This window comes from Eulemur rufifrons, chromosome 17 (genome assembly GCF_041146395.1).
Source record: "Eulemur rufifrons isolate Redbay chromosome 17, OSU_ERuf_1, whole genome shotgun sequence".
NCBI classification, from domain to species: Eukaryota; Metazoa; Chordata; class Mammalia; order Primates; family Lemuridae; genus Eulemur; species Eulemur rufifrons.
The window spans coordinates 52,170,740-52,187,931 of record NC_090999.1 but is presented as its reverse complement, the minus strand read 5'-3'; the positions used below and the strand labels follow the sequence as shown (position 1 = coordinate 52,187,931).

Sequence of the window (17,192 nt, the reverse complement as noted above, 5' to 3'; positions counted from 1 at the left end):
TCTTTTATCCTCAAACAGAATAGTACTTTACAAAGCTGTTATGCAGCAACTGAACTTGATACTCTTGCAGAAAGCCCAGGGCATCTCACCTAACACTGCTAATTTATTAATTTGCCTTCTTTGCTATAAAGTTTCATGTTTTTCCAATACTAGATTACCTTAAAAGCATTTATAACTTCAATTGGTCAATCTATTTGAACCTAAGTATCTGCAAATAATTTTAAAGGAAATGCATTTTATAGCTTCATTTCAAAAGATACAATTTACTAAACATTATACTTCATTCTAAACGATTTCCTATAACTCATGATAAAAAAACAAGTAAAATACCAATCAATAGCCTGTTATAATTACATAATTTAATTTTCTACTTTGCTAACCCAAAACTGACAAAATCCAGGGAATAAACTAAACTGTGGGCCTTCGCAGCTTATAAACTGCAAAATGCTCATGGTGCTGTAAGTAACGCACACACACAAAAACAGTAGAAAGAGATTATAGGGAAAGTTGGATTATTTAGAATTAAGCATGTTTGGGATAGAGAGGGAAAGAAGGCCTGAATTTAAAATGTGGAAGATGCATCTAAAATGTGAAAAATGCAGGCTTGCTAAATTTGAGAGGATTCAGAGAGACATACTAAATAATGCAGATGAATCTAAATGAGAATATAACATGCCTGCAAAGGATTTCAGAAGAAGCACTCAAGCTCAACTAATACAACATAAGAACAGTCACAAGCCACGTGTGGTGGCTCGCACTTGTGGCCCCAGCTACTCAGGAGGCTGAGGCAGAAGGATTGCTGGAGCCCAGGAGTTGCAGTAGGTATGATCATGTCACTGCACTCTAGCCTAGGAAACAGAACAAGATCACGTTTCTTTATATATTAAAAAAAATAAATAAAAAATTAAAAACACACTAGTCACAGCAGGACTCAACAGAAAGGAAGGATGAAGAGCTATGGAAAGTAAATCTTTGAATTAATTTTGCTTCAAAATCTGACACATCAGGCGCCAAAAAAAAAAGAGAAAAAATAAAAAATAAAAAATCTGACACATCTTTTGTGAGTCACGGTGGCTTACACCTATAATCTCAGTGCTCTGGTAGGCCAGGAGTTCAAGACCAGCCTGGGCAACACAGAGACTTCTTACCTAAAAAGAAATCTGACACATCTCCCATGCAACTTTTTAAAATTTATTTATTTTCTTACAGACAAGGTCTCACTCTTGTCACCCAGGCTGGAGTGCAGTGGCTCAATCATAGCTCACTGAGCTCACTGTAACCTCAAAGTCCTGGCTCAAGCTATCTTTCTACCTCTATCTTCCAAGTAGCTAGGAGGTACAGTAGTGTGCCACCATGCCCAGCTATTTTTTATAGAGATGGCTATGTTGCCCAAACTGGTCTGGAACTCCTGGCCTCAAGCCATCCTCCCACCCTTGCTTCCAAAAGTGCTGGGATTACAGGTGAGCCACCACGCCTGCCCTCTTGTGCAATTTTTAGAAAATAATTTTGCTCTGTTGATTTACTTCAAAGACATGAAGCAGAATTTTATAAAGCATTAATTTTTTTTTTTTTTTTTTTTAGAGACAGGGTCTCACTCTGTCACCTAGGCTATGGTGCAGTGGCGTCATCTGGCAGGTCCGAAGGTAGTGAGTTATCTCACTTGATTGTTCAATCAGTTACAGATTGAACTCTTGTTCTACTACTTTCCTCCCTTCTCACTACTGCACTTGACAAGAAAGAAAAGAAAAGAACAGAACAGAACACAGGCATCATCATAGCTCACTGCAGCTATGATGCAGTGGACTCTTGGAATCAAGTGATCCTCCTTCCACCACGCCCAGCTAATTAAAAAAATTATTTATTTTTTTATAGATACAGGGGTCTATGTTGCCCAGGCTGGTCTCAAAACTCCTGAGCTCAAATGATCCTCCTGCCTGGGACTACAGGCACATGCCACTATGCCCAGCTATAAAGCATTAATTAGATATATTAGCCTAATAAGTAAAATACATCTTCGTTTCCCTTCTTTCTAGCTTCCCTCATAGATACCTTTTTTATTTGCCCCCTTCCCCTACAATCTAATTCTGATAACAATGAACTCTTAACATAGGAAGTATGAACTACCTGATATTTGAATCAAAACTCTGCTTAAAGAAAAAATTTCCCTACAGCAAAGACCCTCAACTTTTATCAGGTTCTTATAGCAATCAGTGACAATAGCTTAAAACCATTTTTTTTAAGACTCCCTAAAAATCAGTGCAATAGAGAAAACTGCCAAATGACCCTGTGCCACTTACTCCTTTCTCCAATCCTATTCAACTTGTCTTCTAACCCAGTAATCAATTACAAATAGAACAAGAGAGAAGATACCTCCTGTGTTTAATTATGGAGTCCCCAGCCTATACTTGTGGCAGTTGGAGTTAGTGCTGGGGTCATCTCTTTGACTTTGGGAGTATAAGACTGATACCATCTTTGAAGATCTTGAGATGACTTTTAAAGTCCTACATATAAAATTAAAACTAGAATCTCCTGAACACAGTATTATAATTTTTTTCCCTAATTGGATGTGTCAAACCCAAGAATGAGTGCATCTTTTTCTTAATTAGAAAGATGTTTAAGGAGCAATATAAAATCTACAAATATCTTCACCATAAATTATTAAAACATGCCAATAATTATTTTCTGGGGAAAGGAAGTGACTTAGAATACTCAAATGGAAGGGGCCTATCTCAGCAATAAAACTGGATCTGTGGCTGTGGGAACTCCCTTTAGGTCTATTGTGTGTTTCCTCTGGTGACAAATAAGAACCAATGCCACATATTTTCCACATTCACAGAGCACACTGCCCATCTGTTCTTGTTTTGTAAAACTTTTTTTTTTGAGACAGAGTCTCACTCTGTCACCTGGGCTAGAGTGCCGTGGCGTCAGCCTAGCTCATAGCAAACTCAAACTCCTGGGCTCAAGTGATTCTCCTGGCTCAGCCTCCCAAGTAGCTGGGATCACAGGTGCATTCCACCACGCCCGGCAAATTTTTCTGTTTTTAGTAGAGACAGGGTCTCACTCTTGCTCAGGCTGGTCTTGAACTCCTGACCTCAATCAATCCTCCCACCTAAGCCTCCCAGAGTGCTAGGATTACAGGCATGAGCCACTGTGCCTAGACTGTAAAACTATTGAATCACTTTTATATTATATCCATGTTAATTATTTGTTAATACTGTTACTACTGAAATCTAACTTTAGAAAGTATAAATACAGGCTACTGACAGTAACAACCCAAACTGATATTTAAAAATGATTTTGAGATTCTTTTATTAGTAGTATTATTATTATAAATAGAGACAGGGTCTCACTCTTGCTCAGGCTGGTCTTGAACTCCTGAGCTCAAGCGATCCTCCCGCCTCGGTCTCCCAGAGTGCTAGGATTACAGGCCTGAGCCACCGCACCCAGCCGATTTTCAGATTCTTAAAGTTAAGTGGTAAATCTTACTGCATTTTACTCCTGGAGAAACAAATACCTCTCATTAAAATGTACATACATGTTCTGTACATACATGTCATATACAGAAACCAATTTTAAAATGCAAACTTAGGGCAAGGTGCGGTGGCTCACACCTGGAGTTCCAGACCAGCCTGAGGAAGAGCGAGACTCCGTCTCTTAAAATTAAAAAAAAAAAAGAAACGCAAACTTTGAACATGTGGAGAAGGGCACAGGAAAATAAAAAAGAAAATAAACCATATCAAAGAACAGCTACAGAGCACCTAACTGCATACACTAGGGGATTTGAGGTGTTAGAAGACGACAAAATCTGTCTTGTCTCTTAGGGGCTTACAATGCATTCTAAAGGGGGACGGCATAAAGAGAAAAACCAAGGCAGCAGTTATGGATGATATCATGTGCAACATAAAGGCCTCTCTGATTTCTGAATTTCTAACAGAAATTTTGAATTTCTGTCAGTGGTCAGAAATGACTTTCTAAAGGAGTGGCATTTGATTTAGGCCTAGAAAGAAGTGTGGAACTTAGACAACCAAAAAAGGCAGGCATAAGGGATGGTGTTCTGTACAATGGAGTGAAAACAGAAAGTGCATATGGTAAATGCAGCAAATAAGGGATTTAAAAGTTTGGCTAGAATAAAAAGGTCCATGTAAAGAAGAGAACAAGATTCAAACTAGCAGGCTAACCAAGATGTGGATGATCCTGAATGCCAGGAATCTGGATGCTGTCTATAGGACAATGATAAGTAATGGAAGGATTCAATTTGTTGTGTGTATGCATTAGGGCTGGAGGTGTGGGTACCAAGATGTGCAAAGCAGTGCTTTAAAACTGTATGGGAGGCCGGGTGTGGTGGCTCACGCCTGTAATCCTAGCACTCTGGGAGGCCGAGGCGGGTGGATCGCTCGAGGTCAGGAGTTCGAGACCAGCCTGAGCAAGAGTAAGACCCCGTCTCTACTAAAAATAGAAAGAAATTATATGGACAACTAAAATATATATATATACAAAAAATTAGCCGGGCATGGTGGTGCATGCCTGTAGTCCCAGCTACTCGGGAGGCTGAGGCAGTAGGATCGCTTAAGCCCAGGAGTCTGAGGTTGCTGTGAGCTAGACTGACGCCACGGCACTCACTCTAGCCTGGGCAACAGAGTGAGACTCTGTCTCAAAAAAAAAAAAAAAAAAAAAAAAAAACTGTATGGGAGCAAAACATAGAAAAGCTACACTCGAGGAAAATGCTGTAGGAGAGCCAAAACCAGTCCAGATTTTGGACTAAGAGACTAGACTAAGCTCTATGCAGAAGCAACATGGGAAAGTATTAACAGTAACATAGGAACAGAGAAAAGCATGAATGATTCTGCAGTTCAGTTCTAAAATTCCTATTTAAAATTTCTGAATCACCAAGCACTTATCAATCAATGTGCACATATGACAGTGCTTCTTCCCCTCACATTGAAAAAACTTGTAAAATCAATCATGTGTCATAATCAATGGCTTCTTAGAATCAACAAACACCAGATTTGGAAGAACCGAATAATTCTGGAAATTGACAGGGCTGGGGCAATTCCAGGGAAATAGCAAACTCAGACTAAAGACAGCTACTCCAGATAGAGCCACAGACCAAGCCAGGGATGGCAGGTAGAAGATGTTCTCTGGGTAAATGGACCGAATAGGAGGAAAGACAGGACATCCAGGTGCAAACGGAAGTTGTAAACGCAGGACAAGTGCTCTGGGATGGGGGATGATCACAGAACAGAAGGAGAATGAAATTTCACTTAATAAATATCTCAAGGCTCTAGGGGCACAAATACAAATATATGGGTATCAAACACCAGTTTTAAAAACAATCTCCTCATGTTACATAGGAAACTGATAAAATCAACTCATTAAAAACTCAGAATCTATATACAGTACTTATACTTTCCAAGATGGCTAAAGACTGGTAATGAGGCTCTTAAGCTTAGCACATGTTCTTCTATAATGGCTTCACATTTCAGAGTGACCATAAACTGGTTCAATTAGCTAGCTTACTTATATTTATATATACACAACTCAGGGGTTGGGTGAAGCAAAATCTGTATTAATCATATGGTAACACTGTACCCCTAAGTCCTTGACCTTCCCTGTAATAAGAACACTTACAAAATCAACATGTAAAACATGATATTTATAATAAAGAAACTGAAAATATGCCCAATTGTCTTAAACCACATTAACTTTTCACTTTTTCCCAACCAAAAAAGAATGGACATTTTCGAATAAATTGATTTGTAAAAAAAAGACCAGTATATGTAAATACCTAAATATTCTTCATAAGAAATACAAGTCTGGATCCTTTGAAAACCATACCATATTAATGAAATAAATGTAAAGAGAGAAGTCAATTATAGACAGTTCTCAATTATCAAACATACTGTATTCTAAAGGCACACTTGTTTTTTCCTATAAACAATATTGTAAGTGGTATCTGGACTTCCAACCACATGACCCAAAACTACCCCAAATAGTGATAAATATATGCAAGTGTAATGAAAAATATTAAAATACATTTTGTAAAAGTAATAAAATACTGATTAGAAATGCCAGCACTTAAAGAAAGAAAAGTAGGTATAATTAGAAAGAATACACAGATGAGTGGAATTGGTAGTGAAGCTTAAGGGGCTGTTCTGTTTTCTTTTTTTCGTTTTAACTGAATTGAAACAATGTTTCCCACCATTGCCCAGGCTAGAGCACAGTGGCACAATTACAGCTCACTGCAACCTCCAACTCTTGGGCTCAAGCAATCCTGCCTCAGTCTCCCAAGTAGCTGGGACTAAAGTCATGTAGCACCAGACCCAGCTAATATTTCTTTTTTGTAGAGACAGAGGTCTTGATATGTGGCCAAAGCTGGTCTTGAACTCCTGGCCTCAAGTCATCCTCTCATCTTGGCCTCAGAAGATACCAATCTTTCGAGTCTAGGGAGACGGAAAATATGAAATTTCATGGAAAAAGGGAAACTGATTCAGTAAGTGGGAAACAATACAGGTAAACAAACAATAAAAAATTCAATTTTGGAATTCCTTCAAGTTTTTAAGTTCTAAACCCACAAACGTGTTGATACTTCAGATAATACCTATTCCTCTATCCAACTCATTTAAAATAATATCCACCAAAATAAATAAAATAGCCTTACTTCAAATTTTAGGTCTTAGAAAGTTCAACGTATACAGTAAAATCTGCTCAAGAGCTAACTCCACCAGCCTGAGCAAGAGCGAGACCCCGTCTCTACTAAAAATAGAAAGAAATTATATGGACAGCTAAAAATATATATAGAAAAAATTAGCCGGGCATGGTGGCGCATGCCCATAGTCCCAGCTACTTGGGAGGCTGAGGCAGGAGGATGGCTTGAGCCCAGGAGTTTGAGGTTGCTGTGAGCTAGGCTGACGCCACGGCACTCTAGCCCGGGCAACAGAGTGAGACTGTCTCCAAAAAAAAAAAAAAAAAAAGAGCTAACTCCAAGGTCCTCCAGGAAGCCAGCAACTGTTTACAAAAGCAAACATCTAGGCAGGTGAAATATCGTTTTGTTTTAGCAAAATAATGAATGTCATTCATTACCATGAAAATTTCAAGCTTAAATATTGTTTCTCTAAAGTTAATTCACACCCTCTTTTTCTTTTTTCTTGTTGTTTTTTTTTTTTTTTTTTTTTTTTGAGACTGAGTCTCACACTGCTGCCCGGGCCTACAGTGCCGTGGCGTCAGCCTAGCTCACAGCGACCTCAAACTCCTGGGCTCAAGCAATCCTCCTGCCTCAGCCTCCCAAGTAGCCGGGACTACAGGTGCCTGCCACAACGCCTGGCTAATTTTTCTATTTTTAGTAGAGACAGGGTCTTGCTCTTGCTCAGGCTGGTCTTGAACTCCTGACCTCAAGCGATCCTTCTTTCCACTGAGCACTAAAGACACAGTGTAGTCAAATGCTTCGGAAAAACGCACCTGCCTAAACTAATTCCAAGCAGCAGAATGAACTGGTGACCAATTTTATTTAAAATTTCTTCCTGAAGAAATACAGCATTCATCACTGTATTCTCCCAGTGCCTATATTACCTGAATGTATTACTATTTGTTAAATAAACTAAGATCCCAGCTACCACCCTCAAACCTTAAAGTTACAAATAAAACCCCAAATCATTAAAGTGACTTCTTATATTTATCCTTAAAGTCATTCTCCTCTGTGAAATGTCTAACCTATCAGGCCTAATTTTATTTTGTAGCCTATTTTATAAGATCTTCACTACAATCTGAAAAGTCTACTGTATATAATTACAACCTTATATAATTTAAAATTCAAGGACAGGCATAAAAAGGCAATTCCCCACATTTAAGAAAATTTTCTGGCTTTTTGCTAAACAAATCCTTCTCTGCCCCTATGCAGTTTTAATAATTTACTTACTCTGTGGTAAGGCTACTTGGTACTATCAAGTCTCCAAAAGCCTGAAAATCCAAATGAACACCATCTGCACCAAAAGCCAAACACCAAGAATTGTTAGGTAGTCTTCAGGGCCTATGTCTTTTACCCTGGGAACTTAATAATTTTTCTCCTATCAACAAATGAGAGAATTGGGCAGAGTCAGAGGAACAGATCCTGGCCTTTTAGAGAATGCCAAGAGCCTCAAGAACCTTCCCATTACCAAAAAAATAAGAACACATACGTTTTACCACCAACTGACAGCTCACTTTGTGCTTTTAAGTCCCACTGCCAAGGTCAAACAAAGCAGCAATGGAAGTTAACAGACTGATTAAAGTTACATGTGAGGATTCGGGAAGTGAATATGGCTAATTTCAAGTACAACAGCTGCTATGTTTGACAAACCAATCCTTCCACCCATTTTTTTCCCTTCTCTTCTTTTCTCTCTCTCTCTCTCTCTCTCTCTGTCTCTGTCTCTCTCTCTCTCTCTCTCTCACACACACACACACACACACACACATACACATACACTTGTAAATCACATTACTAAAGTGTCCCAGTTGGCTTTATTTTAGCAAGGAGGAAACATGTCCGGATTTCATGTCTGTAAAATATCTGTGGACTGGGCATCTTGTGACGTTAAATGGCAACAGGAAAACCACAACACAAATTAATTATCAAGAAGGCTGACATCCTGCCATCAGCCTCCATGTTTTCACTTGACAGAGGCACTAACCTATAAGTATACTTTCATGTTATTTCCTATACTTATTTATCTCTTTTTTCAGTGATATGAAAAACAACCAATTTTCTTTGGGTATAGGACTGAAGAAAATGATTAACATCAAAATCATTATTTTGAATGGCTTCCAGCTTTCAAGTCTTTCATCACAACTTTAAGAATCCCACAAATTCACTTAGCGTCATTATTTTTTAATTGTGTTTTACAGGAAGAGAGCAGTTTGTAATATTTTCGTGGGACTATAATGTGATTAGACAAAGCACTGAGTTACAATGTTGACATATCCCCTAGGTCCTAAAAGGCCGCAGCTCCCATATGTCCTTGACATGTAATATCCCGTCTTTCAATACCTCGTGTCAATACGGTCAAGAATTGCCAGACAGAATAGTTCTTTCCACTGCAATCATATTATATCCTTCCCTGAGCCTGCTTCTACTGTTTATGTCCTGGGTCATGGCTTGCTGGCCCAATGAAAGACAGCATCCTAGGACTCTTACGGTACTGTCATTTCTCTAACAATATATAGTTGGGGTTTCAGCACGGCTCCAGAGTTTTATAACTAATCCTAGCTTTTCAAGAAATTAGAGAAACCACAATTGGGTGGATAGTTGGAAAGCAAAAGTTACTCTTATAGTGCCTTGCCCCTTCTGTTAATCTCAGAAGTCAGGAGCTGTTTCTAGTTGAGACATTTTAAGATACAAAAGAAAACCATGATTGGGCATTCTTCCTTAACATAAACCAATCCTTGCACCACTAAGGCAACCTCTTTCTTCTAAAACACAGACTGCCCTACCTTGTGCCTGTCATAATTAATTTGAAATAAAATGAGTTGTCTTGGCTGGTGGCTGATGCCTGTAATCCTAGCACTCTGGGAGGCTGAGGCAGGAGGATAGCTCGAGTTCAGGAGTTCAAGACTAGCCTGAGCCAAGAGCAAGACCCCATCTCTACTAAAAATAGATAAAAAGAGACAAAATTAGCCAGGCGTGGCAGGAGGATTGCTTAAGCCCAGGTGTCTGAGGTTGCTGTAACCTAGACTGATGCCATGGCACTGCAGCCAGGGTGGCAGAGCAACACTCTGTCCCCATACACACATACATAAATAAAACAAAATAAGTTACCTTAATTTAAAACTCATTACTGAACTGACCAGAATTTTAAAATACCACCATTCTCCCATTCTCAAGAGTGGAAAATGGCATCCCTTCTAACATTTTCAGGGAAAGAATGTAGGCCTTTGGATCAAGAAATCCAACGGGCCACAAGGCATGGAAGAAAAGGCAAAAGTATGGATTAAGACAAGTCTAGGTTTGAATCTGAGTTTGGTTACTCTGTAGCTGTTTAACCTTGGCCAAACCCACATAACCTTTTTAAGTCTCAACTACTGCTTCAGTAAAATAGCCATAAAACACCCACTGACCTCAAAAGATAGTGGAGAGGATAAAAGGAGATAGGTATAAGATGAAGTGCCTAAGTGGTACCAATAAATAAATATTAGATACAATCCCTGCAAAAACAGATGGTTGAGTGGAAAACTCTGGAGAAACAAAGAAAGGAAAGTAACAATTCTGGAAGCTTTTTTAAGTGCCAGCCACTTTGTTAGGCCCTTTTTCATACAGTCTTACTTAAGGTACCCTTTAAGTATTAACATTTCCCCCATTTCCTTTTTTAAAAGATGTTAAATAACTAAGCAGGTCATCAAAAGTGGTGAGTCCTATTTCTGACTCCAAACATTAGGTACATTGTCTACTGCATAACTTAAAATGGCTACTTTTGAAAACACATGCTACTCTCAGTGACTTCAACTGAAAAAAAGTCAGAATTGAGCACATTTTTATAAACATAAATTTCGAAGTGAACACTGATTTTTAGATTTTAATCAAGCCTACCATCATAATTAAAGTTTACTATCTAAAGCACCACAATTAATCTCAAGAGTAGCTGTCCTTATACATTATTTACAAACCAAAATTTACAAAATCCAGGTCATCAAAGGTAAGCTGCAGTATGAGCCACCAATGTACACATAACCATACTACAAATCTCAGCTCCAACCAACAACCAAGGCTACCGCTGAAACTGTTCAAAGAGGTCTTGGTGGCACTTGCATTCATTTAGGAATTCAGTGCCTGCTATATAAATAGTACTTCCTACACTAAACTCTTATTAAAAAGTCCAAAGACAAAACCTACCAGTAACAAATTTCACATTTCATTTGGATTGACTCCCTAAGTAGTATACTATACATCATAGGATAAGCATAACTTTTATATGCACTGGAAAAACCAAAAAAATACTGCTGACTTGCTTTACTGCTGTATGTCCTTTATTGTGGTCTGGAATCAAATCCGCAGTATCTCTGAGGTATGCCTGTATAATCTTACAACTATCACCTAAAAGTAATTTCTCAATAGTAATGTATGAATTTTAAGGTCTCACAAAATATAATAATTTCCTGTTAGTTGATCAAAGTTGTAAATCATTAACAAAAACTTTTAGCAGAAAACCCAATGCAATTAATGCTTCAATGTGTCACAAAACAAAGATATAGGAGTACTTCTTATGACCCCATACTAAATCATAAAGGTATTGCAAAACTTAAACTCTTTGAGGAACAACTTTAAAAGTTTGATGAAAGCTTTTCTCAAAAAATGCACACACTGTCCACATATATAAAACTTTGTATGCTACTTAAGGTACCCCCATTAAACCCCATCCATAGCCTCTTTTATGGGGAATTCACCAACCTAATTAAAGACCTCTTATTGAGGAAGTTATTCGCAATTTTAAGACATTTTTCTCCTAGTTTTTAAAACAGAGTCCCTAGAGCAATTTATATTTATCGATTTATAAAAATTGCATTTACCCACAACTTCATATTAAAAGGACACTTCTTCCAAGTCCTTTAAGTTTTTGCAATAGTAACAAAACAAAACATTCTAGTGTACTTTGTCCACTAATATTAAAAGTGCTCATATCATGTGTGGCCTAGAGAACCAGGCAAAGAGAATTCCAAGGTATTGTCAAGTCCAGTGACCTTGAGAAGTTTACAAGCTAGTTGCACAGCCCATCCTAATTTAAAATAATTTTTAAAAAGGCGGGCCAGTGGCGCACGCCCCATAATCCTAGCAGTCTGGGAGGCTGGGGGGGAGGGGATTGCCCCAGGCCAGGAGTTCTAGACCAGCCAAACCCCATCGCTACAAAAACATAGAAAAAATTAGCTAGGCAAGGTGGCACGTGCCTGTAATCCCAGCTACTTGGGAGGCTAAGTCACAAGAGAATCATTTGAGCCCAGGAGTGTGAGGTTGCAGTGAGCTATGATGGCTCCACTGCACTCTAGCCCAGGCAACAGATAGAGACTCTGCCTCAAAAAAAAAAAAAAGGAGGAAAGAAAGAAAACCACAAGTCCTTTCAACAATTCAATGATGATTTGGAACCAAAACAGGTATGGTCTTTAAGCTGAAACCTTTCAATGGAATGGAAAAGGAATACTATAGGAAAAAAAGACCAAAAAAATAGATCCATAGAAATTAAAGAAGGAAAAACATGACCTAAGGACTAAATTTTCTAAGTATGACATCCTCAAGAATATATTTGATTTACCAGAAATACTTAACTTGAAAAGCTATCACCAATTCCCCAAACTAAGACAATTTGAGAACTTGGAATGAAAGACAACACCGAATTAGGTGGAATTACTAAAGTCAATAAAATAATACAAACATGACAACTTGTATAAAGATTTTACCTTTAAAAAAAAAAAAGGTACTGCAAACTACTAAGATAACAATGTTAGGCTAGGCGTGGTGAATCACACCTGTAATCCCTGCCTTGGGAGGCCAGGGCAGAAGAATCCCTTCAGCCTAGGAATTCAAGATCAGTCTACGCAACATAGAGAGATGCCCATTTACACACACACAAAAAAAATTTAATTAAAAAAAAAAATAGCCAGGCATGGTAGCAAGAAGACTGCTTGAGCCCAGGAGTTCCAAGATGCAGTGAGCTATGATGTTGCCACTGTTCTCCAGCCTGGGTAACAGAGTGAGACCATCTTAAAAAAAATTTTTTTTAAAGAGAGATAACAATGTTAAATTTAACCAGCTCAAGGGCCAGGTGTGGTGGCTCACGCCTGTAATCCTAGCACTCTGGGAGGCCTAGGTGGGAGGATCACTTGAGTTCAGGAGTTTGAGACCAGCCTGAGCAAGAGGAAGATCTTGTCTCTACTAAAAATAGAAAAAATTAGCCAGGCATGGTGGTGCAGGCCTATAGTCCCAGCTACCCAGGAGGCTGAGGCAGGAGGATCGCTTGAGCCCAGGAGTTTGAGGTTGCTGTGAGCTAGGCTGACGCCACAGTACTCTAGCCTGGGCAATAGAGTGAGACTCTGTCTCAAAAAAAAAAAAGCAGTTCAAGAAGACAAAAACATGCCTAGTGTCCTATACACTTCCATTGTCATGCCCATGGCAGACATCACTAATCAATCACACCACACTTTCCCCCTATTGAACACCACATGATATCTCTCAGCATAATCTTCCAGAAGATTCAGGGTAGGCCTTTTTAGTCAACTTATTTGTTGTCCTCGATAGCTATTTTTCAAATACTGTTCAAGTTAACTAAATGAAGAACCAAAATTTTACATATTTATTGTTCAATGAATTTATAACAAACTTTGTTTATTTTGAATGGTTTCCCAAAATACAAAATAATCTTTAAAAGTTTGGTTTTCTGTTAAAGAAAACAAAACGTTATGGTCAACAGAACTTTAATTAGGAAAAGATACTCTTGTTAAAAATGTAACCTCCCCTTTTAACGAGTTCTAGAAAACTATATTTTGAGAGCTAATTTTTGACCCATGTGAATTTAAAAGCTAGAGACAGTCACTTTTTCTTTCTGTGTATCCCTAAAGTTAAAATCATAAAGGCCTACTCATCTAAGAATTAAAAAAAAATTTGAAAAAACAGTATAATATCTATATCTGTAAATCTAATAAGGGAACGAAGCATTAACTTTGTTCTTGCAGCCTAAGAGAAATGCAGGTCAATAGTAATAAAACACTAACGAGAATATATGAGATCATTTAAGATTTGTCACTTCCTTCCAAAAAAAAATCTAAGGTAGAACAGAATCCAGAAGTGAGGTGATATAAAGAGAAATAAAAACAGATCCCTGAAACTCTAAGATGACATTATGGTGGGTGCCATTTGGCATAAGGTAAAACAGGAAGGAGTGAAAATCTGGATTTAGGAAGTTATGAGTATTGTGACGTAAGTGAGAAAGAATTAGTATTTCTTAAATACTCAAGTCTAGCAAAGAAAAATACCTAATATTCTACAAAAAATAAAATAAAATAGGCTCCAGCTTCCTAGCCTAATGGCAGGATTCATGTATTAATATATAGTCAATGACAATGCAATCTCAGAAATGTATAAATACCAAAAAAACGGACATTTCCCCACCCAAACTCCAGCCTCAATGTGTACTAATACTAAAAATAAATTGCTGTGAGAAACTACCTTTGGTGTCCATCAAAGAAAACTACATGTATTTCAAAGTATTTTAGTAAAGTTTGTTGAGCAGAAGCTGGTAAGTAGGCACGACTTCAAATTGTACGCTTCTCACACACTGTGGAGCTCCATATGCATACTCATGCAGGCGGTTTTTTCCATTATCTTTGGTTAAGGACTAGATAGTTTGAAAAGCTTCTGCAGCCCTTTTACTCCTACAGTAAAAACAAAAGGACAGTGAACATTCCTGCCCAGGACCTTTATTCTCCCTAAAACAGGAGTGAAATCCGAGCCATCTGTAAAGACTTGAGATATTCCTCAAATGTGTATAAAACCTCCTAAAAATACATTTGCCTCCAATTGTCAGTTGGCTCTTTTTCAATTGGGCAGGTCACTCACTTTAAAAAGAATTTAAAATTTGTGTACATTGCCAGACTGCATACTGAGAATAAAAACAGAACATCAACTTTGCTCCATAAGACAAACTATTCTGAATAAATAAACATGACACCAGGGAAAGAGCTAATATCTGGGCAGTTATTGCTGCAAAGAGCTTTAGGGGCAGAGAAACGCTCATTTAGCCTGTGTTTACCGGATACCTTTTTCTGAGTGGTTTTAATCGTGCATTACCAGTACTGAGTGGCGCACAGAGTGCACTTATTACACAGAACCTATTTGATTAACGAGGAAAGAAATCTAAAGACGAAGGTCCTTCAGAGAGTCAATTAAAGAAAGCCACAGGAAGGAATAAAGGGAGAGATACAGCAAGAACTTCTTTTTTTTTTTTTTTTTTTTTTGGTTTCCCCTTGTCTAGAAAAACAAGCGTCCCACCTGTGCACACGCCAGTCCAAAGCTCCGGCCTTTGGTAGTGAGCAACCGAAAGCGACTGGAGCCCAGACTAGGATCTTACCTCCTGGATGCGCTTCCTAGCCCTCTGAAGCACTTCTTCGTAGCCCTTCTGCCGCAGCTCGCTAAGGCTTTCATAATACTCCTCGGGATCGTCGGTCTCGGTGAAGAGCACCTGGGAGAGGATCTTCCAGCCGCAGGTGTCCAGGCCGTGGCCCAGGTAGACCTGGAGCTGGTAACACAAGGTGTCGATCTCCTGCTCAGTCATCTCGGGGGCGCCCCCGAACAGCACAGTCCACATGCCCGAGGGTTCCTCTGGGAACACCGGCAGGCACGGCTCCAGCTGCGAGTTCACTGAGCACAGCTGCTGATGCACGGCGCGCAGGTCCTGGAAGGAGAACAGTCCGGCCCAGCTGCACTCTTCGGCGGGAGACTCCAGGTCGGCGGCAGGCGGCGGCTGCTCCGCGTCCGCCAGGGGCGCCTCGTCCTCCCTCACCATTTCCAGCACCTCGATCTCCTCGGAGACCGCCCCAGAGGCGCTCACTACCCGCACGGAGGACACCGGAGCCTCTCTGGGTGCTGGCCGGGCTGCCGCAGCGGCAGCCCCCGCTACATCCCTGGCTTCAGATGCCCTCCGGACCGGGCTGGGCTTGGCCCGCACGGGGCTTCCGAGAGAACACTCCCCTCCTTTGCCGCTCGGAGTCCGCAGCAGCGGGTCTCCCCGAAGGCTTCGCGTGCTCCGCGGAGAACCCCCCTCTGCCCAGGCGGGGTTCCGCCGGGGCCCGGGGCTCCTGACCGGAGTCGCAGAGGCAATGGCCTCTGGCCGGCCCTTGCCTGCCGGGCTGCCCGGCCCGCGGCTCGCGTCCGACGCAGGTCCGCCGGCCTCGGCGCCCCCTCGCGCCCCCGCCTGCTCCCGGGAGCCGCTCCTCTGCCTCTGGGCCGTCCGGTTGTGGCAGGTTATGGCAAACTTGCCCTCGATCTCGTTCCAGGCCACAATAAACACGAACTTGTGCTTCTCGCGCTCGTCGAACACATGGGGCCGCACAGCCACCCAGTCCGATTCCAGCGTCTCCTCCAGCGCGAACGACATGGTGGCTCCGGCTTAGGGCCGCGGAGGAGGGCCGCCGGCCCTGCCCGCCCGAGGACTCCCCGGCTGGCTGCGCCGCGCCCCCCGCTCACCCTCGCCGGGCGCCTTCAGCCATCTTAGCGCGCCGGCCGGCCGGCTCTCCCCGCTCGTTCGCCGGTCCCTCCGCACTCTGACGGCTGAGCTCCTTTGTGGCGCTGCTCGCGGGAAGGACAATAACGCGTCCCGGGAGCAGGTAGTTCACATGGTCACGTGCGGCCGGATCTGTTTACAAGCCCCGCGCTGCGGCAGCGCCTCGCGGCCGCCCGCCGCCCCCCACACGAGGCCGTGTGGCTGCGTATGCGGCGCTCTGGAGGGGAGGCGCGGTCCCGCGGGGTCCGGCAGCGATGTGTGCGTCCCCGCAGCTCGCCCGGGCCGATTTCCCCGCCCCTGCTCCTCCTGCTGCCGAACGCCCGGGACCGGCCTGACGGATGGACTCGTCTCCTAAACTCTAAGCCTCAGCATCGCCACAATGTTGCCATTCGGCTGCTGACGTCGGCGGCTCCACGAGGGACGTAAACACGGGCACGTGCCGCACGCTGGTGACGCGGCGTTGACGGCGGCGCGCGCACCGCGCCCGCGCGCTCCGGCACCGCCCCTCCGCGTCCCTCAAGGCTGGTTGCCAGCGGCCGCGCTCCCGTCTCCTTCCTTCCGCGCAGCCTCGTCGTCCCCAGAGCTGGAGCCCGCGGCCCGCCGGCTGCGTCTCCCGGCTCCCAGCGCGGTGAGAGTGGCAGGTGTGCAAGGCTGGACAGGTGGCCTTCGAACCCCGAGAAAGAGGAACAAAGGCAGAGGAACTGAGACTTTTCGAACTCCAGGCATTCAAAGAGCTTTTCAAATGTAAATTTGCCTTCCATTCGTTCTGAAGGACTCAGGATGGACAGCCTCTGTGATCAGAAAGAAGTACCCTTAACAGTTGGGGGAACTATGCGCTAAACTTTTTTGGGTTTCCCAAACTGTTGGATTCTCCCCAACACCCTTGAGACAAAATTTAAGATATGAAAGGTGTCTGAAGACAACCCAGTAACACTCCAAAACAAAATGAGATAAAAACTC

The 17,192-nt window shown here is 41.7% G+C and overlaps 1 protein-coding gene across 1 annotated transcript in view; it reads right to left on the bottom strand.

Moving 5' to 3' along the window:
* Positions 1 to 16,621, bottom strand: part of JMY (junction mediating and regulatory protein, p53 cofactor) — an 81,796-nt gene extending 65,175 nt beyond the window's left edge. The window contains exon 1 of the mRNA XM_069492116.1: positions 15,081 to 16,621. Coding sequence (XP_069348217.1) covers positions 15,081 to 16,106 — 1,026 coding nt within the window. The 5' untranslated portion in view covers positions 16,107 to 16,621. The remainder of the gene's footprint in view (positions 1 to 15,080) is intronic.
* Positions 16,622 to 17,192: the final 571 nt, after the last annotated feature.